Below are 25,002 nucleotides of genomic sequence, written 5' to 3'. Positions count from 1 at the left end.
ATTTATCTGAGAGGAGGCAGGGACCATCTTTCTGTTTTGCATTAACACACCACCCAGTTCAAGAAAATCCTGATGCACGTCTTTGCTGGGGGATTTTTTTTTTTTTTTTTTTTGTTATTATTTTATTGAATGTAGTTTTCTGGGCACAAGTGCTAAAGAGGTATTGGAGAAAGGAGAGTGGAAGGTTTTGGGGGATTGATTTGTCTGTCTGATTAAGCTCTGCCAGACCCTCCCTTCCCCTTTTATTTCTCTACACGGCATACATTTTCACAGGGGTTACTAATATGAGGGGTGGTGCTCTATACTCTGACAGTCAAGTGAGAGGCAACTAAAGAATGGCCAATATTTTAAGATAACCTACATGCCATGTTGTCTTTGCTGTATCATAGCTTAAGAAACCTTCCCGTTTTAGGAATATATAGGACATAATGATGCTTTTAAGTGCAGCCAAAGAAAATTCTAATAATATTTTTTGTTCTTTTTCTAAAGGGAAAACATCTTAATACCAACTTAACTTATCCAGACCTCCAGTTCCCACAGATTTGTCAGACTTCTTAGCATGAAAACTTAGCATGTGCTTCTCATATTCTCTGTCTTCAGTGATTGCTAATGCTCTGGAAATCCCTGGCGCTGATGCTGTATTGCTTGTGCTCATCAGTGTGATTAAGAACGAAAACCTAAGCTGTGCGGTTGTAACCACATGATGACCCAGACACAATCCCTCCTGGTAACACATATAGCAGTTATGTGTGTGATTCTGTCCAACTATATCTTTTCTTCTCCTCTGTGTAAGATCTCATAATGGCAAACTATATTATTCTTGTCACTAAGCATATGGCCACAAGAAACGTCTTAAAATGCATCTTTTAAAAATATTGTCAGAGTACTTATTCAATGATGGTAAATGCATTCTGGGGTTATTTGATAAATAGTTATAATCAAATACAGAATTAACAAAGCAAAAAACATCAGGGGATAGATTTTCATTTTATCTAAACTAAAGTCTCTGGAGCTATGGTGGCAAGTATACTGTGGATCAAGGAATAAAGTTCAATACTTAATTGTGGAATTTATAAATAAACCTCTCTCTCCTGTTTGGGTAGGCTCTCATAATTAATGAAGCACCTATCACTATATTTTTACTGCCAGTGCCTGAGCAAACAGTTGCACAATCACACTGGTACCATTTTAGTATGCTCTTTTAATTGTCTGTTTGGTACCAGTGGTTCCTATCTTGACCTTTGAAACACAGCATCTTACTACAGTCTAATAATTAACAGAGGCCAATCACAAACTGCCTGGTTGTGCAGTGTGCAGCCAGTGTTCACATGCACATTTAGGGAACCACCAGCCTGCGGTATTCATGGAGATGCCCGTGGGGACATCCAGCCTTTCAGCAGGAACTCAGTCCCGTGAAGCTGCTGCAACCTTCTCGTGCAAAACAAGAGCTTAGGCTTATTAAGTCCTTTCTGCACTGCTCTATTCAGTTTCAAGAACTAATGCCTAGAGTTAGAGGCTTAATTCTACGAAGAGCATGGGGAGCTGCATGACTTGGTACCTTTCAGGTGTTTCAGCCCAAATTGAATTAAACAGATATTTTCAGCACGCAAGCCTGAAAGGTGTTCGGCCCAGTACTCCTGGCACAGCTGGAGCATTACTGCAACACAGCTTCTGCAGCACAGGTCATCCAGGGGTATCTACCTCAGGCCCAAGCTGGAGCCCCAAGATCTTCTGTCATGGAACAGGGAGAGTTGGACCTCCTTCTGCAGCAGAAAGGCAATTAAAGGCACTTCTCAGAGTTTAACCACCTTTGCTTTCCTGTGCCCAGCAAATGCCCAAGGTAATAGGGACACACTGAACCATTTCTATCTGCATTCATTCGTACTTCACAGCCTGTACGTGTCCTTCTTGATGTGGATCCTGACAAATGGCAAGTGATTACTGAGTCGACGTTCATCAAACTAAGCCCTACTGGTTAAAAAAGTGATTTCCTGCCTATTCTGAGCACTAGCTTCCCCGTGAACCAGAGCTTCCATCAGCATCCAAGGGTTTCACAGCGTCTGCTAGTAAAGGCCTCGTTATGGAGAAAGTATGATGAGGCAGATGAAAGCAGTCAACCATGGGTTGACATGGATGCCAACTCACACATGTATTGAGGTGCCTAACCATCTCTAAAATCAACCTAGGGGCTCTGAGACATAAATACTTGTGAGGACGCGTGCCTCACAGTTCAAGTCGCACTGAATATATGGATAATGTAGTATTCAATGTATAATATAGTCACCGCCATGTCTTAAGTTATTTCTAAAGGGATATTAAACCTTCATAACAGTGAGTAGAGGATACCTTTACAGATTTATGCTTAAATGTCTTTACATTTACTGACCATTTTGGTGATGAGACCTGAGTAAGTCACTGCTTCTCTGTGCAAAAAACCCCAAGGATTTGTTTCAAGCCTCAGAAGTTAAAATGCTTTAATCCATGAAAGACTGCGAGCAGCCAGAAGAGCTAATCTTGGAATTTCATGTACTTTACTTTTCCTTAGGCTTTTCTAGTCAAAATCCCCACTGAAGTCAGGCACAGAGCACATTTCTACAGATGGTCACAAACTCTAGTCCTGTACACTTCTCTACAGATTTTCCAGTTTGCTAGTCTTGTGTTAATCATCATCTGAGCAGTCTGCATGAACAGAGTGGAGTCAACATTTGTACCTGAGGGAAGCAAATAAATGAAGAAAATAATTAGTGTTTATTTTCTTTTGTCTATCACTTGCGAAAGAGAGAGAGTGAAAGAGATAAATATGGAAAGAGAAAAAGAGAGAATCAAAGTAAGAGGGAATGAAAGAAAGAGGGAAAGAGGGAACAAGAAAGAGGGAAAGCTAGCAAGTGAGAAAGAAAGAAAAAGAACAAAAGAAAAAAATAAAGAAAAAAAGCATTATGGGAAACAAGAAAGAAAAATGAGAAAATAAGAACAAAAGAAAGAAAGAAATGGATGGACAAACAGGTAAAAAAATAGGAAATAATGGAGCTCTAAACCTGTGTGAACTAACTTCACTGGAGACAGATGTCTTAACAAATAAGCACAAGTTCTCATCTCACAAAATTAGTAGAAAATGGAGTAACTCTTTAAAATGTACTAAATTGAGTATACATAATTAAAACAAGCTTCTAATCTAGGTCATTGTTTTGTATAGTACTCGGATATGCATGAACGCATTTGGTGCATAAATCAGTAAGAGTTATGCAAATATAGCCAAGGACAAGATCTGCTTCATTTTCCAAAATTACTGTGCCTAAAACACCTCTTTAGTTGCACAAGAAAACCAAATAACGTTACCGCAGTATTTACCATGTTCTCTAAATCTCACCAAGACTATTCACACTGCAAATATTGAAAATATATTACCCAAAGCACAATTAGAAAGGCACTCAAATAATTTTTTTGCATCTTTGTTTTGGAGTTGACAAGACATTTATTCCATCCAAATCAATTAATTAGCTGTTCATATGCTACATTGATTAGAATGTATAGGAAGGGTAGGGTTCACATACTGTCTGTTAGTCCTCCATTAATACTTAAATAGGACATGCAAAACCTAAGCTTGTAATCCCACTGAGTAGCATATCACAAAAAAGCAGAACAACAACAAAGAATTTGATTCAGAGGCTAAATGTTGAAAATAGTGTTGGTCATTGCAAATTGATTAAATGGTTCAAGGAGGACGTTAGTCAAGCGGTGTATGAGTGCATATGGAGTTCCTGAAACAAGCTCATTAACACAAGTGCTTTTTTCACAGGGAAAGTATATATGTTGAAGTCCATAGCCAAGTATACATTTTTTCACAGCTACAACCCAAATATATTCTGTCAGCCAAAAAAAAAAAAAAAAAAAATCACCCTTTCCACAACTGAATGGCAATAAAAGCCTCATCTGAGACTTCGTGACCTTCCAGCTGACAGGTGCATCAAAGCACACCTCATGGAGAGGGGGTTGTGTGCCAGCCCCGGCCAGGGGAGTCGGGGAAGGATACTGCTGCAGCACACGAGGACATCTGCCAGCTTTCTTATATCGCACTGGCCATATTTACAGCCCAAACCTCACTTAGAAGTGCAGTTGTACAATATATTTCCATGCCTTACTTTCAAGTAGTCCAGACCTGAATGAGAACAACAGAGGTATTTTTTCACAGGGGAAATACGATTTTTAAATTAACATGCTTAAATGTAAAATAATCTTCCAGCAGACAGACAAATGCTTCTGCTTGAGAACACAGCATTTATGAAACAGCAGGCCCTTTAGTTGCCCTGGAAACTATTCATAAAGGGCCACAATTTATATTGTCCCAAAGGTTTTTAACATTTGCATCAAAGATTCAGAAGATGAGAACTGTCAGTGAGTATTTATTTACAAAAAAAGCAAACTTCACTTTAAGAAGGTTGAGTGGTGTATTATTTTTGTTTCCCTGGCTGATGATAAATGATCTTTCAAGAAGCAAACCAAAAAAAACCATGAAGTTGTACCTTTGTGATGTGTTTATGGAAAGTCAAGAGCAACACACTTAGGTTGTTACACTTGCTGGTCAGGGTTACACAGAGAACTTCTAACCAAATAGAAGGAGGAAAAAAAAAAAAAAAAAGTAAAAGGAACACCAACATTTTAAGCACTGTCAGCATTTTCTGTTTACTACTGTGCAGTAATGACCCTGAGGTTGCATCCAGAAACCTCCATCAGATTAGGAGAGCTACTCTGTAATCATAGAGTAAATGAGATCTCCTCAGAAAAAGCATAAAATGTGGAAAGCTAAAATTAAGCAGGCAGGAAAACTTGAGTTTAGTTCAGATACTTTACTGAGAAAATGGTCTTAGCTTTAAGAGCAGGGAGAGCTTTATTTTTTCCAAGAACTCTGAAGAAAACCCAACCCTTCAGCTACTATCAGAGATTCAGAAATTTAAGTGGTACAAAACACTGTGCAGAAAGAGCCAATACACTTCCTACTGTTTTCTGAATTTAGATACCAAAAAACAGTCTACAGAGGAGTCCTGATGCTCACAGTCAAGCAAACCCACCACTGAAGTAACTAGTGAATTGCCTATTCCAGGATGAAGCAGAACAGTCAGAGAAATACCCTTTGATTTTTCTCATTTCTGCAACAACTTCTACTCTTGAAAAGTGCAAGGAATGGAAGCTGCACCAAGATTAATTCCTTTTTTGAAGGTACTGCACAAGCAGAAGCTGAGGACAAGATGCAGAAATTTATATTTATGGCCTGTGCAATGTAAGAATTCAGAAAAGATATTCAAAAAAACAGACATTCCCCTAGTCATAGAGATGCTTAGAGATGAGTTCAGGGAAAATCTTTGAGAGGTCTGTGCAAGAACACTAATGAGGAAAAGAGACAGACAGAATGAGAAATTAAGAGTCCTCTGACTCATTTCCTTTGGGAGGGAAAAACTGAATGAGGAAAGAGAAAAAATAGAAAACAGGCAGGATACTTCTTTCAATAACTTTCAGAATAAATCTGCTCTATCTTTGTGTAGGCGATTGTATACTTTAGACTAGCATTTGCAATATTCAGAAGTATTATTCAAATAGCAAAACCCAATCACAGTGAAAGTTTCACAAATGAAAGCAGACAAGAGGAGGAAAATGGTAATTTTTCACAATGTTTTATAAAACAAAGCCACTTATATACCTCACATCATAAACTTTTTATCTATTCTTTCATCATTTTGATTTGTTCTGCTAACGTATGCTTCAACCATGTGCTGTCAAATATACAGCTACAGGTAGAAGTCCATAATGTGCATGGCAAGACTTTTCTAACTTACAGTATTTGTGAAGCTGCTCCTGGGAACTATCCTCAGTTAGCAATGGGTTACAGAACAGCTTGCCTCTTCTTTTTGGTTTGACTAACCACTGACTCCCTCAAGCTTCCTCCCAACCTGGCCAGGTACACACATCTTACATCTATCTCATTTTATGTCATAGAGCAAAAAGGAACCAAAATCCTCTTCAGGTAAACCAGTGCACTGCCTCCAAAAAGCCTGTTAGTATGTCTTTAGAAATGCCAAACAGAAATTAAAATAATCAGCATTTAAGGACCCTGTTCGTTTTTCAGATGTCACATTGCTTAGTGGTAGTTTCTTACCATTATCAGAATTAAAGTATAACATGCTCTGGCATAACTTCATTCATCTTTATCTCAACATTATATCTGGGACACAGAATTACAATCAGTAGCCATTAAAATGAACAAATTATGGCTGGTTTCTTCTAAAATGGAATGCAAAAATGTTAAAAAACATATTTGTAGCTTCATTTTGCCCAAGAGAAATAAAAACAGAAGTGAAACAATTCTGACTGCTATTGGAAAAGATGTAGATAAATGTATAGATGAATTCTTGGCTGTGTACATTCATGTCATTGCTTTGGATAAACAAAATCAACCTTTCATCTACATCTTATGCAGTTAATAAAGTTTCTGAGGCACATATATTGAAAAAAAGTAAGTGGCTCATAAACATGCTCCATTTAACTGTAACATGAAACTCCTCACTCTTTTATGAACATCCTGCCCCAAGTCATGCAGACCAGAGGAAAAGGTTCATCTCAAAGTAATTGAAAATAAAAAAACATGACAGTATGGCTTAGCCCAGAGTAAATGGAAATATTTTAAAGTATTCCTCGGGGCATTATGATTCTTAAGATGAAGTCTTTATTTTATGAAATTCTTCTCTCTGACACCTGCAGCTGGAGTCAGGAGACTCACAATCTATTCTGATTGACCTCTCAGTTCTGGAAAATCATCTTGTTTCTCTATCTCTAGTCTTTTTTTCTGTTCTTTGCTGTGTCTAGCAGAGGACAATAGATTGCCTGTTATTTGTGCACTTGTACAGCAAGCAGCGAGTTGAGAAGCTAATCAAAGTTGACACCTGTAGGCATTACTATAACATCAGTGGTAAATAATAATAAGACAAGCTGAATTTCAGCCTAGAATTTGATATGTAAGGTTCGTGAGCAGTTCCTTGTTTGCTTTGTGTTACTGTTTTCTCAGCTGCAATGAGAAAAGTCATTGAAAAAGAAGCATCTTGAGCAAGCAGTGATTCCCTGAGACACTACTGCAAAGTGAGACTGGTTTCAGGATATACAACTAATGTATTTTATAGCACTGCATCATTAATTTTCAGCAAGTGCTTTTTTGTGTTTTCCATGAATTTGCTGCAAGACATCTTTATTTGAATACACGCAACAACAGTACTATGCAAGACCCCTTCCTGAAAGACACTACAAGACAAATTTAAATATATTGTGAATCTCTTCCTGCTCTTGACTGTGACTGGGTGCAGCAGTGCTGAAAAGCACAGATTATTACAGGGTATCATCTTTGCTATCAAAATTAAGGAGTTTTTTGAGTGCCTGCTTTGTAACTCAGGTACACAGAACCAAATGCAACCAAAGTAGTAATACAAGATAGAAACTGCCTATTTTGTATGCAGAGAAGATAGTTTCTGTCCATTCTGAAAGAAATAACATATGCAACTAACATTTCCATGCTAACATGCAAATGCCACTGATTTCCCATATCAAAATCCCATAATATCTTCTATATTTGGCATCAGACACATCGTTAACTGCTCCCGAACTAATTGGTCCCGTGATTCACTCACTGAGTCCACTGTACTGGTTATAAACATAAAACTTCTTTATGGACACTGAGGCAATTTTTAAAGTTCGGGGGCATTTAAAGATGGCACTTTGTAGGAATTAAAAATCTTTAAACAAATTTTATTTGCTTCTAGCCATTTTTAAAAGTAATTACCTTCTTTTGGCAGCATTTAACAAACTAGTCTCTCTATAGAAATGGCTTAAGTGGGAATCCTTTAATTACTTTTAAAGGGTTTCTGAAACATCTGAAAATATGATTGTTGGTCCTTAACAGTAGTTCATGTTTGCAAGTAAAATAATAAAGGTTTGGCACCTATGCTGAAAGCTGTTCCAGGATCCATCAATGAAAAACACTGGTTTTAGCAGCTACACTAAATCAACCTAACTTTTAGCTGCATCACCTGATTTACCTATTTTCCAAATATCCATATCTCAATTAATGAACATATGATTAGCTATAAATCAAAAAGTTAGGCTGCATTTACAAAAGATGTGATTGGGCCAGCGCTATTCCCACTGAAGTTCATGTAGCAGTGAAGACAACATGGCTGTTGTTACAACACGAGGACATAAACTAACAGAGCAATAAAAAGAACATTTCTGACCTCTTTCTTGCACTGTTTGCTTGTTGCTTATTCCTCTTGCCAGCCTTTTTATGCACAGAAACCTGTGCAGGTGTGAACAGGACTAGCAAACTCATCCGTCCCAGAGCTCAACCTACCAGGCTGGTTCTAACCTGCATTAGGTCCCTGGTCCATCCAGTGCAGGGCTTCATCCGTGTTTGGGTGGTGAAATGGCTGAACAGGGGTGTGTTTCCACATCCACGGGATTGGTTTTTCCAATGGTAATGATGACTTAAAATATGGCCTGGGAGTAAAACTAGCCCATTAATAGCAGTTTTAGGAAACCCAGAAAGAAATAGCTGGCCTTTGAATTATTTGTCTAACCCTAATCACTCACCTGTGAGACTTCCTTCCTATTAGACTCCGGATATTTGATGTTCCTGGAGTCCGAACAAAGTCTAGGCACTACCTTTCAACACTAGAGATTTCTGATTCCTGTTCAGAGTGCATTACTTGAGCATCAAACAACATCACACCTACTAACGGTTTCCGGGTTTGCTATTCAGGACATCAACAGCAGATGTGATGATATCACCAGTTATCACCAGGCTTTGTTACCTCTCTTGTTATCTGACCTGTGCATTAGTGCTTTTATACCACTTTATGATCCACACAGAGATGAGATTACAACCGAGAAGACTGTATTCCCAAAATGAACCCCGCTATGTGACCAGAACGTGGTACACCAAGGTGTGTCGCCAAGGCTCTTCTCTTCTGAATACAAAGACTTGTGTTCCAGTTTCCCTGAGTCAGAGGATAAAATGTATTACCTGGAGTTCCTGTTTGCACACATGATACAGCTGGCACAAACATGAGTTAGGGTTTGCACTGGGAGCCCCCCCCAACGGCACAGTGTGCTTCAGACCCCAAGGGCATCATCAACATGTTGATTCAAAGAGCTGTTTGCTTCTTGTCTTTGGCATTATGTCTGACACTGACAGTCTTCTGTGCCCATCAGTTTAATAAGGACTAAATTAACCCATAAAATGGAAAGTGGAAACAAGCCGCTGGTGTTTATTAATTGTTAAAACGAAGTCTAGAAGTTGTTTACATCTCAGTCATTTTGTCTTGAAAAAAAATTCCCCTCGTTCTTCACAACACTCAGGAAATCATGTGCCGGACTAAAAACTCGCTCACTCCTGAATAGAATCCAGGAGAGGTGTAAGACATGAAGCACTGTACCTACTGGGTAAAGACTGAGAAAGCTAACTGTATCTTGTTTTTCCTATGGTAGTCCTTTGTCACGTGAAACTCACAAAAGGAACTTAACCCAGAAACTTCTTACTCTAAAGACTGATACTACCATTCAACATCTACAGTTGTTGATTATATTACATCTAGGTATACAATACAGTGATATTGTACTACATCTAGGTCACCAGTAGACCTCTGACATCTTCACTGATCCCAAGAAGCTGTCCAACAGGAGATAGTTTAACAACTCTGAAAACAACTGTGAGATTTCCAGATGCTAGAGAGAGAAATATTTCTCCTGAGGATGACTAACCTGACCCCCAATGGTTTTCCCTTCCTCAGCTACACCAAGACAGCCTGCTGTGTGACTACTCTACCCAGTAGTTTCCAGATCACTAAAGGGTTCCTTAAAAGGAAAACCACATACCCTCAAAATACTTTCAATTCATTGAAGTATGCCACAGAATGAGCGCACACTGTAGCCACTGTCTGCTCACGTGTTGCACCTCTGTCATTTGCTGACAAGTCAAAGTCTTCGGTTCACCCTTGGGACTGATTTAGGGTCAATGTGACTTTTGCCACATGGTATTTACCCAAAATGTTAAGAGTCAAAGACAGCAGCAGGCTCTGTAATATCCTGGAAGGATGCTTGCTGCCGTTCTGTTGTTAAATATGTTAATACCACCAATACAGAGGCCATGTGAATGTCCATTACAATTCCATGTAAAACATATCAATTACATCATAAGCAATCTTAGCAAAACAACATTTGTGTTTGCCCACAGACTAACAAGACAACGTTAAGTCTTCTGGGCTTGCTGAGTTGCCAGCAGTGATGGTATATAAAAAAAACACATTTGCATCTCAGAAACTGGACTATCTGCATCAGTTTTTCTTACACATTTTGGTAGGTCATCAAAACATCTTTAGACTGTAAAAAAGCTTGAACTTTAGCAACCTAAATTTGAACTGTGACTCTAAAGAAGAAAAGGTCTTTCCCTCATACAGCTCCACTCTTGAATCCATTAGCTGTACTAAGGAAAAGCATATATATATATATATATGTATGTATGTATTTCTTTTCCATCTACATTTAGGACTGTGCACAGTAAGATTACTATAACTCAGCAAAGCATTATATATTTATATATCAGCTTTACGATTACTTTTTTTTTTTTTTTTTGTTTTTTTTTTTAATTACAACTTCAGAAAAAGTTTTTCAACTGTATTGTACAATGTAGTTTTAAGTCTTCTATTTTTCAGTTCTTGCCTTTTTTATGAATTGAGTGACAGCAACAGTCATATATAAGGGAAAAGAGGCCAAGATAGAGCCTGGTATCTCCCTGTGAAGAGAATTTCTTTGAGAACGTTAGATAATGGATTATATACGTATCAGAGGACCAACAACTCTAAATAAACTTCAGAAGACAACTTCAGGGGCATGTAAGACAATTTGTAAGAAAGATAATTTCTCCTTAGTTTAGGTATTATATCTTTTGCCTGGGAGAAGGAAAAATCATTATGATTAGTAGCCAAGCTCAGTTCTTCACTATATGATTGTGCTGGAGAAATGGGGCTTTTGTAAATGATACAGTAGAGATTTGGGACTAAGGTTCATGAGTATAGACTCACTGACAGGAGAGATGAAGTGCTGGAACTGAATGTTTTGCACCCTTAGGGAAATTAGGAAAGATCAACCTACAGAAAGCAGTCATCCCCGTCCCAGGAGAACGTTCCTTCTTTTGTATCTGGTTGATGTTCACTTTTGGGGGAAGTTCAATAGAGGTTACTGCACCAAGAACTGCAGTAGTCAGCACAAAACCGACAGGGAGTGGTTCCACAAAAGCAGCAGCAGAAAAGGAAAAAAACAAGAAAGCAAAACATTTTTTTTTTAATTATTAGGTCCTCTGATGATAAACTAGCAATGCTGCAAAAGTATCAATTAAGGATAGAGAATAATTCATAGCTTTGCAAGTGGTCATTACCCACTTTAGTACTTCTGTTCATCCTAACTGTAAAATACCAACTGTATATACCAACTGTAAAATTTTTCAGCATATTCTCCTAAGACCCAAGGGTAAGAAAGGTGCACTTTTCATGTCACTTGCCTATAGGCAAGCTAAGAAAATCCTATAGCTTACCCTATACATTGCCCATCAAACACATCTATTAACTACACCTAAGATTTGCACTAAATAGTCAGCAGGTATTCAGAAACTCATTCACAATTCCATTAATGTTTCTGTCAGATATCAAGTAAGGCTTAGAAATAATGCTGTTGAGGTAAAAAAGCCATGCCGAGCAATTTTATCAATCACTTTCTTCTAGATTTAGAATTTAGCAATAGCAGTGGAACTGATTAACAGCCTGGCAAATGAAGCTCACTCTCTCCACTTTAACATCATCATCCTTTTCAGTGAAGGATATTCCAGAAGCTGTTATAAGAAAAGCATGTCCTCTCAGTTAGAAAAGCACATTACCCTCCTACCAAAGCCGTTTCAGCCATTGTGTTTAATAATAAACCACATTGTGAAGTGCAGTTAAGAATAGGAATCCCCTCTTCAGGCTGTGGTCTCTTCAGAGGGAAAAATCAGACTAATCTTTCTAACAGTGTAAGCAAGAAGAAATGGACTATTGATGAAGCACTTTATTTTGACTTAACGGATGAGGCAAATTAACTCAGCTGCAATCTCCTCAATCTACTGCTGCCTAAAATAGAGAGGGGGCTGCATGGAGAAGGCCAAATAAGCTAACGTAAACTTTCCATCTGGGGGAACTCAAGCAGCTATCCTTCACCACTGTCATTTACATAACTGGGGGCGGGAAGAGGAAACTTGCATACTGAATATGGAGATAACACTCAGGATGTTTTCTCTGTTTTGAAAAGCATCATTATTCCTCATATTTCAAAGCACGGATGAATGACAGATAGAGCACTCATCATAGCTAATCTAACCACGGACCAAAAATCGAGGCTGCTTCAACTGATTTGATTCAATGCTGATTTGCATTAAATCCGCATGGGTCAGCAGAGACACCGGCATAATGGCGGCTGAGTCAAGCACCAGGAATCACGAGGGCCGCCCCTGAGGGCTCATCCTCAGCTTCCAGAGCAAAAGCATCTGAGCAAAGTGACCCACGGTCCCAGGTGAGGAGCGGCATCCAAATCTCCGACAGCTGTGACCAGGAGCCTGCGGAGAGCACTCCAGAGACAACCTGGAACTGCGGGAATTTCACCTTGGTGGAGCTTCTTTTTCTTACAGGCCCGCGTGCCCACGTGCCCTTTTAGTCAAATCATGCTGGGACTAAATTATTACAGGCAAGAAGGGTCTTTGACACATCACTCAAATCTCCCCAAAGCCCTGTGAAATGGGTTTTGGTGTTTAAAAGTGAAATGAGGCTCTGGCCTATATCCTTCACCTTTGGATGAGCATTGTTCACTTTACCTCTAAGCTTCATTTTGCCACAGTGTATTTTATAAAGATTAAGTCAAACTCTGTACAGAAAGAAAGACATTCTTTACTTAGAACATATAGGTCTAATCTCAACTTCATATGAATGAATTTTCACAAGTTCCGCTCAAGCACAGTACTCTTTTTCAGGCTGTAGATTCTTCACATTAAGGATATATTTTATGTAAATCTCTTTTACAACTCTGTTTATTAGTGTTATTTCATTTCCTAATTTTGTGGGGGTGGATAATTACTCTCATCTTCTAAGAGAGAATCATAAGCAGTTTTATGGAAATCGACAAATATTTCTCTGCTATTGTAGTGTATGAATGAACAACCTAGGCAAAAAAAAACCCTGTCAAGTTGGCTATAAGCAGCCTTTAATTTTACATGCTAACCACTGTAAAGAACAGTTAAGTATGTTTACTTCTATAAAGTTGTATAGGAGGATGCACAATCACTTGTTATTGAATCCAATAATGAACACCTTGCTGCAGAACGAACATCTGGAAGGTGGTGTTATAGTGGAATATTATTCTATAACGTTTTTCATATTAGCCATATTTAGATGATTTCTTGCAACATGCATCTGCGGATGACAAAGGACTTCTGTAGTTCCTGAACCACAACCAAAGAAATAACTCTATTTTTTACAGCTTTGTTGCACTTTATTGCCTGCCTTAGAGCCACATTAGATTCACATTTCTGGGATTTTTTACTATTTAAAAACCTACTTGAGAAAACAGGTTTTCCGTATGGATAATGTGTTTGGTGATTTTATTTCTTTCAGGAATCATGTGGAATGTTCATATGGAATAAACATTCCTGCATTATATTTATTGTACATTTGTGTGAATTAAATTTTATATTATATTAACCTGCATTGAAGGGAAGTGCTTTGTCCAGATTTCACTTGAGTAAAAGAAAGGTAATGTTACTGTCTTTGGTTATTCCAAACACAGGACAAACAGGTGGACAGAGTAATAACCGTGTTGTTTCTTCAAATTCCTCCAGGTACATACATCAAAAATTTGAAGCAAAGCAAATTTCTTTCATTAAAAGTTTCCCAGAGGAAGAAAGTAAGAAATGAAATCACATACTTCAGAAATTTTAAAAGAAAACATATGGGTTACATTATACTTTTTGATGGTATCAGACCCATCCATCATAACATGCCAAAGAGAGCACTCAGCCCCAAAGTTTGACCCAGCCCCTTCTGCTTGTGCTGTTTTCTCCCCTTCCCAACAGTTCATACTACCTTCTTCCCATCAACAGTGTCCAAGAGTTGTAAACCACAAATATTTTAAGTCCTAGATGAAATTTCTTATAGCATATTATGAATTAATCAGAACATGAAACCTACGCCATCCCTCTGTCATACTGATAAAAGATTTTCTAACAATTATTATATATCTATATAAAATATACATCACTCTAACAATTATTCCATATTGGCAAAACCAAAATCTTACAAGCAACAAGGAATGATTCTGTTCTACCTCATCTCCCTCTTTCCATATATGCCATCCACATTTGGTTATGTTTTGTACTACTTTATTCCTGGAGGAAGGAGGGAGAGAAAGAAGAAGGGGGGAAAGGAGGGAGGGAGGGAAACCCTCAATAATTTATCCCATAGAATCCTCAAATATCTTTAAACATAAATTGGAGCTGCACAAACATATATGCAAACTGCTTTTTCACACAGTAAGTATGTAAATTAAACGCAGTCCCTAATCACTAACATTATATACAATGTTTTGCTATTAACCAGGGTCTAGATAATAAAATTTTACCATTTGAAACGAAGCCACCATTTGGCCCACTTTGTTAGCATTAAAATGAAAGCAATAATAACTCACATGGAGACAGTGTAAACCATACACATATTAACAAGGACAGCAACCATATAGCCCTGTAATCCTGTATTGCCAGTGATATTTCTGTATTGCCAGTGCTATATAGAAAGCCATAAGCTTTGCACTGATTTTGCAAGACCTCTGGACTGAGCCACATCAGGCTTGCTCTGAGATAGAAGCCTAGCTTCTCCGGCTACACTTTTTTTGACCTCCCTGCACTTTGTTTTATCTGATTTAAACATAACAGCATTTTATTTTTTTCTAATTCACCAGATATCTGTAGCTATTTTGTGTTACTTTTTCTTATCTCTGTATGCTAGCACAACAGTTCTATAACATAGTGATGTAGTACGCACAGGCCTACGGAAACATAGCAGAGGCCCTGAGAAGTGGAGACACAGGAGATGGTGTAGAGGAGTACAGGCATGGGATTACAAAAGATGGGGCATAGGCTTGGTACTGAAGACAACAGCCATAGTTATAAAAAAGACTCACCAATGGTCACTTAAAGAAATGTGGACCTGAAGACAGAGAAAACTGGATTTAGGTGTAACAAAGAGAACAAAGAACAGGTATCTAACATACACAGAATGAACCATGTATAGTAAATTTGGATGCAACAGGGAGCTGTAGACCAATAGAGAGAAATGCTTGCTAGCAAACTGATAAAAATGTCCCCAAGTGGACCCTAGAACAAAGAAGAAGAAACCATTAACAGGAACATCACCTTCCTTCCAGGGAAGGACTCCAGATACTGCCAACACAGGTAACACCACAAGCAGAAAGAAGCCACCAAGCTTAAGACTTGAAGAAGCCGGGGAAGGATGAGCATAACATCAAGGAAAGATGGTAGAAACTAGGTGAGTGCATAACAGTGTTAGTTGCTTTATTATTATAAAAACATTTTCTGCATAGAAGCCCTCTTTTTCTTCAGTAATAATGTGATCTAGCTTATTAATGATTCTTCGGTTAGCTGGTTAAGATTTCAATTACACTAAAAAAAATAAATAGATAAGATTTTTATATAAGATGCATTTCCTCTTTGTCCATAAACAAGATTTTGAGCATAACAAGACTAAGATACGTTAAGACATATTTGCTAAGTAAGTCAGAGCTTATCATTAGCGAATTCGATGTACATTTCCCTGGGAAGTTTCATCCAAACGAAAAGTACAGAACGGGAGAGGAAGAAGTGGAGCCAAGGAGAAAGTCTGTCCTTTTGGCATGTATTTATTCACTGGACTAGTTAACAGGCATCCAGTCCATCATGGGGACCCACAGGTGTTACCGCAACACAAACAGCAATACACTAGCCACAGCTATCCATACAAAGGTCTTACGACAAATCACTGCAAAGAACTGCTACTAGAAAAAAATCTATTTCTTATAAAATTTTTACTATGGTGACATTCATAGGAGGGAAACTGCATTGTCCCCAGGCTGCTAAGTAGGAGAAAAACAACTAAACTTATCAGATAAATTATTTGCTATTTACTATTTCTCAAAGTCTGTATGATTCTTGCCAGTTTCCCAAAGGCTTCTTGTTTCTCAAGCCTGCAAAACCATCAGCATGCTGTTATTGTTTGGAAACCCATGAAGAGTAGCAGTGTCAGCAGTTCATGGACCCAGAAAACAAAGCACATATTAATCTCTATGTGGAAAAAGACACTGAGCTCTACATTGTATAGAAAACCATATACTTCAGCCCCTACATAAAACGACTGTGGTCAATACCTGGAAATCCCCATGCCACAAATTAAGATTAAAATCCCACTTTAACTAGGGCAAGAAAGAAAAAAAAAGTTTTACCAATCTTTTAATATAGACTAAATGTCAATTTAAGAGTTATATACAGATATTGAGAATCTCTAAGAACAGTGGTCTCAATCTTTGGAAAGAGAGGAAAACTGTGAATTCAAACAGATTATTAGTGCATATATATGTTTGCAGTACTAGAGGTATTATTGATACTAATATTTGAAAAGGACCACAGCGAATGAACTAGTACAATCCCTCAGCAGTACTTTATATACATGAAAGAGAAAATCTGAGATTTGCACCAAGTAATAACACCAATGGAGATGAGCTGTCTTTGATTTGCAGCCCTTTTTATTAGGCTGCTAGACTCTACCTTCTGTGTCAGAGACAAAGGTGTGGAGATTAACACTTCTGTCAGTGACATGTTCATTAATTACATTTTAAACACTAGCAGAAGTAAGATCGACTTTGGCATGATAATTCCTAGTGATATTCCAGCCTACTATCACACTAACCTGCAAAGAGTTAAGAAAAAATAAAATCATAAGTATTAAATAAATTATTTTAAATAACTGTTACCAGTTTCCTCCATGTTATCCTTCCCTGCTACAGTTTTGATACTTGCTGAATTAACAAAAGTGCTCATCATACAAATGAATAAATACATGCACAAAACCAGTTTTAAACAGTGCCAGAAAAATACTACGTTTATTTCACCACACTGCTGAAAAAAAAAAAAAAAAAAAATCACTAATCACTAATTTATGATAGCACCTTTCTTTCTGCTTTTTGTTACACATGTTGGAGCTTTGGTTTTCACAAAAGATTTGCCCTTTCACAAAGATTTCTGTGATATGTGAGGGCAGTTTGCTGGTGTATGACTTGCTTTTGAATTTTCTGGAAATAAGCATACATTTTTTTTTTAAAAAAAAAAAGGGGACAAAAATATTGAGAGGGACAAAAAAAAAGTTATTTAGCGGTAAGTCATGAAACTCTGCACATGCCACAGTGAGTAATTTCTGTGAGCAACCTTTGCCTTCCTCACCCCATCTGGCCTTAATGTCTCTCACACCCACTCACTGCATCACAGCAAAAATGAGATTAAGCTCCTCGGGGCAGGGTTCTCTATTTCTGTCACTGCTCTGAAGCACCTAACATATATCTGGAAGCTACAGGTGGGAAAAGTGAAAAAAAGAATACTAGAGTCCAAGCTGTTACAACTTCATTTGTAGATTCAGATGTCCATGGATACCTTGTCACATTGCGTGGCATGAGCATTTTGTTCCAGGACTCCAAAGGAAGTGAAAGAATCTGACTAATGTGACCAACAGGCTATTGGTTATAGACACTATTTACATCCTTATCACAGTGTCCAACGAGACATGCAAAATCAGCTGTGAAGTCAGCACACCTTTTGACACAAACTTACTCAAAATGGGGTCAGGTTGCCCATGAGTACTTTGCGTATTTTTAATATTACGTTTATTTTATCCATTACTAACTTTCTTTTAAGAAGGGAGCAGGACAGATTAGCAGATTGGAATGTTTCGTTTGATGAAAAAAACAGCTACTGAGTGGAAAGATGAAGCTCAAGTTCTTCCACATTACTCCCGCAGCTCTCTTTGCCTTCCTGTGCTTGTGTTCTTCCTCTCCTCTTGCTTTAACACATACCCGTGTCCCAACTCTGACATGACATGACATCTAACTGGGAAGAGAGCTGGAAGAAATGAGCCTGTGATCTCCACAAACCACCTGAAGACAACACAGTGCTGTCAGAAAACTACCACTTGCAAATTAAATGGGCTTTACCATGTAGACCTCATTACAAACTTCTTCCACATTGAGCTGATCTATTGATTTTAATATGCCAAAGTGTTTGCACATTTATATGAATGCAAATTTTAAGCACACCATGAAACCCACTCAGGGTCTGATTCAGCACTATTGAAGTCAGTGAGGCTTATGGCATTCAAAAATTTGCATATGGTGATTCCTCAGATAGCACAGAATAGGAGATGTGCGTCCAAAAGCCTACTTCAGGACAAACCCCTTAATTTGGCCATTTTATAATGGGTTGAACTTGAAACAACATGAAGTGCCTGGTCTCGATGACAACTTAATTTGCTGGTTTAACTTCAGTGGAGGTTACTAGATCTGAGCTCTCATGAAGCTCTGGCTAAACAAAACCACAACTGGTTCCCTGTCTGTATCACCCAAAAATCAAAGGCTTCTTTGACAGAATACAGGCCTCGGTGGTTGGTGCAGGTGCTTCTGCGTTTTTGGATACAGCAGCTTTCTAGTGAAGATTTAAATTCACCTGTTTGCTTGGGGCAAGGGCACAAGGAGTTGGGAGGAGGGAGAGAGCCCTTCCCGCTCCTGCAGCTCTGCCGGGAGCAGTCCTGCCTCCCCAGCAGCCCAACGGCACGCTAAATCCACGGGCACTGCAACCCAGTGCATGGCAAGCCGGTCCGGACTGCGAGTCAGCACCCATTCTGACTTTTACAGAAAAGGCTGAGCTGCTCTCAGGCCACTCTTGGGCTGGGCAAATAAATTTCGGATGACGCGGCCTTCACGTGGCCTTCATTTTCCAACCATCGGGAAATCATTCTCTGGAAATGAAAAAACAGCCTCTGTGTAGGGGAAGAGTCCCTTCCACACATCGAGACAGTCTTCAAAGCAGAAGACTTTTAGCTTGCAAATATGTCATAAATCAGTGCGCATTTCTGTGCGACACAAGTTCACCAACCAGTTATTTTGCTGGACTCAGAGCTGGTTTCTGCCTCCTGTTATCAGCAAAGCATACTGCTCTGGGGACTGCATACAAATTACTGAAATTACTTTGCGGGGGGGAGAGGGTGATGAAAAAGAAACATACGTGTGTTACATCAGCCGCTGGTCATCTATTTCTATGTATTTTTAAGACAGTTTCTCACCAGTTGAATAACTGAGGTAAACTAGTGTGAAGAGAGAGCTAGCAGCTTTCCTCTCTTCCAAATGTGTCACACTCAAGCCCTTGGGTAGATAACTTAGTGAACACATGTTATTGTCAGCTTCTTTACATTGTTTGTCTAGAACAGCAGGTGCCACGCTGAGCTGCAACGGGGCATCAAGGAAAACCTGCCTCTGTGTCAGGGCAGCCAGGATAGCCTGGACTTCCATAAGGACTAATTGGCACTCCAGTAAGAAAAAACTATCCTCAGCCCTACTCAGAGGGAAATATTGTAGTGTTTTTAGCATCCTTTTGGATGCTTTTAAGGAAGGCTGCTCTCAGGGCTCCTGCATTTCATCAGCTCTCCTTCTCATGGAAACTCTAAATCATGCATTTAAAAATAGACCACCAGATTATCTGGGTAAATCATAAAGCTCGGCTTATCTCTCTCTTCCCCTTCAAAATATACAATTTATTTTGTCCACCAGCTCAGCAGCACGAAGCCATGAATAATCCCGTTTGTCTCAGTAACCCCACTCTTTTGATTGTCCCTGTGTACCTCCATTACGTGCCTGTATTTCCCGCTGGGGTGTGTGTGTCTGTGTGGGCATGTAAGGAAGAAGGAGGAATTCACAGTTCTGGGCACAAAGGTGTACAATTCAGCGTATGGCAGGGTTTAAGCCCATGCCAACTGTGTGCGTTCTAGCATCGCAACACAGCCTTACACAGCCATGGAGAATAATACCAAGATTCAGCAGAAGTAATGTGCTAAGTACTTCAATTACGCATTAAATCGTTAACACCAACCTAGACCCCAGAACCCCTGTGGTTCCCCTGAGGGCAGACATAATCAATGCAATGTGAGGGAGGACACAAAAATTTTTCAATTTCTTTCCCATAGGCAACCACATAATGGCCCCTTAAGCGGCAAACCTTGACTCCCAGCCCCAGCGTTTCCCATTCGTGCATCTCCTCATCCTCATCCTCATCTTTCTTCCCCCCCCCCGCCAGTGCTGCCCATCAGGCCACGGGAGCTGGAGAAAGCCCTGCAGGGCTATAAATAGCTACTCGGGGGAGGTGGTGGGGAGAGTGCAGCAGCACGTTTCCGAAGATGCTTGCTGCAGAGGGAGGTTTCGCTGGATTAATTCAGAGGGGAAAGGGAACTGCTGGGAAGTTCACTGACATAGCAGTTCATGTCTGTGGAGGGGAGGCCGCCCCGGGGAAGCCGAAGGGGGGAATGCCTCTCTCGGTGGGAGGACAGGGAGGGGGTTTTACTCCTTCGAGCATCCCACCTATTTCCGATCGTTTCTGCAGAGCCCCCCACCCCCCCCCCCCCCCCACCCGTCCGTGAGATGGGCCGTGGGCACGAAGGGCCCACGGCGGAGAGAGACAGCCAGGAGAGGAATAAACTCGATGCTGGAAGTGTTATTAGCGCAGGCAGCTCAGTGTCTACGCCAAGTTTACACCGAGCCGAGCGGCGTTATTTGCACGCACTGGAAGTGCACCGACTGTGCGTGCGGCGCTCCTGAACCTGCCCCGGCGTGGAAACGCTACTGCTGGCTCTGGTCCCCCGCTCCGCTTCTCCTTCGAGAAACAAAGCCGAGAGGTCCCGTCTCTCAGGAGCCTCCGTGCCGTGTGTGTCCTGTGTGCGTCCATCCCCGTCCCTCCCGCCCCCCCCCCCCCCCCCCCCGATGCCTCCCGGAAAGTTTCGGGAACGCCGCCCGAAGCCCACCAGGTCGGTGCTCGCCCCTTCGCCGCCGGGGACACAGCGGGGCACTCCCCGCTCACGGACACCCCACCACCCCCACACCCCACACCCCCCCCCCCAGGGTCCGCGCTTCCCCTCCGCGCCTCTCCGCGCTTCCCCGCCCGCCGGGCACGCACCGCGCGGCTGTGCGCTGCTGCAGTGCCCGGCCCGGCCCTTTCTCACCGTCCTCCAGAGCCGCTGCCGCTTGGCACTGACGGAGGTGGCGGTGACGATGAGGTGGGAGACGGACACCACTAGCCCGAAGACGATGGCCAGCAGGGTCCGGACGGGCAGCAGCGAGTAGGAGACGAAGGTGACCAGCATGAGTTGCCACATGCCCTGCTCGGGGGCGCTGGGGGGGTCCATGCCGTAGGCGCCGAACGAGAAGGGGCAGCAGAGGAAGGAGAAGGTGAAGCTGAAGAGCAAGGTGAGCTTGACGATCTGCTGCAGCTGGGTGACCTGCAGGTACTTGACATTGGTGACGATGAAGAGGGAGAGGAAGATGATGCAGTGCACCGGGTGCGAGCCTTTGGAGATGGTGAGGCTGGGGCCGGAGAGCAGCTCCACCAGGGCCAGGCTGGCGGTGAGCACGATGAGGACGGCCAGAGCCTTGAGGGTGGACGTCTGCTCCAGCTTCAGGTTGTAGCTCTGGAACAGACCCTCCAGCTCCTTGCAGTCAAACTCGTCCTCGCAGGCGATGGCATCCAGCAGCAGCAAGGGAGGGGGGTCCCCCAGCCCGGCTCCCGCTCCCGCCGCCGCGGCTGCCGGCGGGGAGCAGCAGCAGTGGCAGCACTTCTTCCTCTTGGTCTTGACTTTCTGAAACGGTATTTCCTCCATGTCAGTGCCATTCATAAACCCCGGGGAAGAAATGCTCCTCCTGGTGTCCCCCGCTGCCGCTCCTCCGCCTCGCTGCTCATAAAAGAGAGAAGGGGGGGCTGCGAGCAGGAGCCGCGGCCGCACGCCCGCCAGCAGCCCCCGCCGCCGCAGCTCCGCGGCCGCGGGCACCGGGCGCAAACGCCCCCCCCCTCCGCTGCCACCGAGGAGCCGGGGATGGCTGGGACGGCGGGAAGGGAGCCTCACTCGTGTTAATATGCCAACCTTCCTGCCTGCTGGCTCTCGCTCTCTCTCCCCCCCCCCCCCCCCCCCCCCCTCCACCACCCTTCTCCTCCCCCTCCTTCTCCTCCTCCTCCTCCTCCGGTGTTCTAGGGATGTTAATCTCCTAATGACACCAAAACACCATCCAAAGGTTTGAAATCAAGCGGGGGGTAGGAGGGCAGAGAGGGGGTGGAAGTGGGCAGAAGTAGGTGGGGGTGTGTGTGTGTGGGGGCGATAATCAACAGGCGGGTCTCCCTTCAGACACCGATATTTGGAGGAGCAGGAGCTACGGACAGCGGGATGGTCAACGGGCTCCCAGGGAGTGGGCAGCGGTAAAATAAATAACTAAATAAATAACGACAAGGGGAAAAAAAAAAAAAATGAAACCCAGACAGGGGACTGGGTTAAAAGGAGGAAAAGTGGGGCAGAGAGGCCGGAGAGAAAAGCAGGAGGCAGGGAAAGGCAGGGCGATTCCCTTCCCACGGCCGAGCGCATCTCACCGGCGCCGGGGAGCGCGGGGCGCCTGCGCCGCTCGCTTGGGAACCCGGACACGTCCCCCGGCGGGGCAGCGCGGGCGCGGAGCGGGGGGGGGGGGGGGGGACGGGACCGTCCGCACCCTGCGCAGCGCCCGCGCCCAGCGCAGCGCCCGCCGGCTGCCCAGGCGCACAGACCTTGGAGCTGAGGCTGCCGTCTGGCTGCCTTGCCTCGCCCGCCCGCCTTTACATTTACTGAAATACATAGGAATATACAAAATCTGTATGTAAGGACACAGAAATGTGTGTATATGTATATTTACATTTACATGTAAATCTATAAAAATACATATACAAGCATAGGTGAATCCTGATTTGAGAAATAAAGTCTTATCTGCCTGAATAAACACGCTGATTTTACTCGTTTTGCCTTTCAGACTCTGAAGCAGTTGGAGGAAGTGCAGTGAATGAGGAAATTTTCAAGAAAACAGGTTTCTGTGCGCACTTCTGCCTGTCTGGGAGTACAAATTGGTCAGTGGCTGTGGAGGGCTGCTCTCGTGACAGGAGTTAATGATCATTCCCCATAAAATTGCATTCAGTGCCTCATCAAAAACTTGGGAGTCTGTGTGTTGGTTTTGAAAAAAACCTTCCAGCTCTGCCTATAATGCTACTACCATTAATACTACCACATACCACTATTACCAAGTTGCCATCAAAGAATACAATACTGTAATCTTTTCTGTAACCATTGCGTCTGATTTGGGGTTTATGAGACTGATTCCAAACTCACTGAAGACCAGAGAAAGGACTCCAGTGTTTCTTCTGGCTTTGGCTCAAGCATTTGTAAGAATCAGGTCTCCGAAAATGTCAAAATAGAAGACTTTAATAGGTTACAAACATTTGGCTTTTCAAAGGTAGTGCAGGAATACTTTCCAGAATCAAACCAGAATCACGGGTATGTTGAAGATCTAATTGCTGATTTTTGTGTCAGTGCTCCCAGATTCTGGTTCTGGATTTGGGCCGAAGAGCCTCAAGATCAACAGCAGGCAGGAATTCTTTAAGATTCGTTACAGCTGTGAGTTATGTTGGTACTTAATTTCTGTATAGGAAAGCTTTAAAAAAAATATCTCTGATATATGATCTAAAGCAACATAGTTTTTTGTATTAATATTTTAGTACTTTATGTTGATCTTAGCTCTCCAGACTCAGCAGTCATTCTTTTGAACCTATATAGACCTCATTAGAAAAAAAGGAATGAATCAGCATTGCTGGAGTTTGTGTGTTACAAGTTCAAAATATTTCACACTTGAGACAATGCCTGTTACTTACTTCGTGTTCACGTGATGCCACTCATGGTGGTTTCCTCGTCTGCGACTTAGGCCTTCAAACACTACAGAGCTGCAAAAATAGCTGGTATTTAGATTTCTGTAACTTCTTTCAGGAAGAAAGTAAAGGAGTTGGATCTGCTGGCCCGAGTGCTGGAAACAGGAAGAGATGTTTACCTGAAATTAAATTAAATATAACAAAGAAAGGCTTCCTTTGTTTTGCAGTATCTCTAGTGTGTTTGGAAAGCTAATGAAATCCATCTTCTTGTTCACTTTGGTGCATAAATTCACTTAAGTCGCACATATATTAGACAAATACGCATTTTTATACTTTCACCTGTCTTCAGCTTTCTTCTGAGCTCATACATCCTGCAGGATAAATGAATATTTCACATCTCACACTGCATAAAAGGTGGCAACTAGCTGCCCAGCCCTAGGAACGATCCACTGAAAGAGCTGTCATGCTAGCAGTTATCATTTCTTTCTTCCAGCTCTCAGCTTGCTGCTGGGAAAATGGAAGGTGAGTAATTCCCTACAAGGCACCCTGTGGTTTAGATTATTTTCGTGCTTCTTACAACCTCAGGTTGGATTAGTTAGTACATACATACAGCAGGGAAGGCCCATATGTTTGAGACATACACATCCCCATTAGGTCAAGGCTAAGCAGTGAACTGATGAAGCTTCGTTTTCTGTAGACACTGTAGGAAAATGGAAATGCCACACAGTGATTAATGAAACTCTTCCACCCTTTATGCGCTGTTTTACATCACAGGGCAAATACCTCACCTTACCCTGCATAGTGAAGAGCCCAGTTTTTACCACTTGATGTCACAAATACAAAGAAGGAACCTCAGAACCTTTGTCTGAAGCAGGCATCTCATTAAA

At 41.6% G+C, this 25,002-nt stretch overlaps 1 protein-coding gene and 1 long non-coding RNA gene across 5 annotated transcripts in view; one reads left to right on the top strand and one right to left on the bottom strand.

Moving 5' to 3' along the window:
* Positions 1-22,463, bottom strand: part of ADCY1 (adenylate cyclase 1) — a 169,239-nt gene extending 146,776 nt beyond the window's left edge. For all 4 annotated transcript variants that reach the window (XR_006166890.1, XM_042806792.1, XM_042806793.1 and 1 more), the window contains exon 1: positions 21,408-22,463. Coding sequence is in view for 3 of the 4 variants with exons in the window: in XM_042806792.1 (XP_042662726.1) it covers positions 21,408-22,076 (669 nt within the window). In the remaining variant the exon portion in view is untranslated. The remainder of the gene's footprint in view (positions 1-21,407) is intronic.
* Positions 21,541-24,319, top strand: LOC116963167. Its single transcript, XR_004407981.2, has 2 exons — positions 21,541-21,651; positions 23,230-24,319. It is a non-coding gene; the product is annotated as an uncharacterized LOC116963167 (long non-coding RNA).
* The last annotated feature ends 683 nt before the right edge of the window (positions 24,320-25,002 follow it).

The sequence above is a fragment of the Tyto alba genome, unplaced genomic scaffold (genome assembly GCF_018691265.1).
Source record: "Tyto alba isolate M040663 unplaced genomic scaffold, T.alba_DEE_v4.0 Super-Scaffold_48, whole genome shotgun sequence".
In the NCBI taxonomy this organism is placed as follows: Eukaryota; Metazoa; Chordata; class Aves; order Strigiformes; family Tytonidae; genus Tyto; species Tyto alba.
The sequence above is the reverse complement of the archived record's forward strand: the minus strand, read 5'-3'. Positions and strand labels throughout refer to the sequence as shown.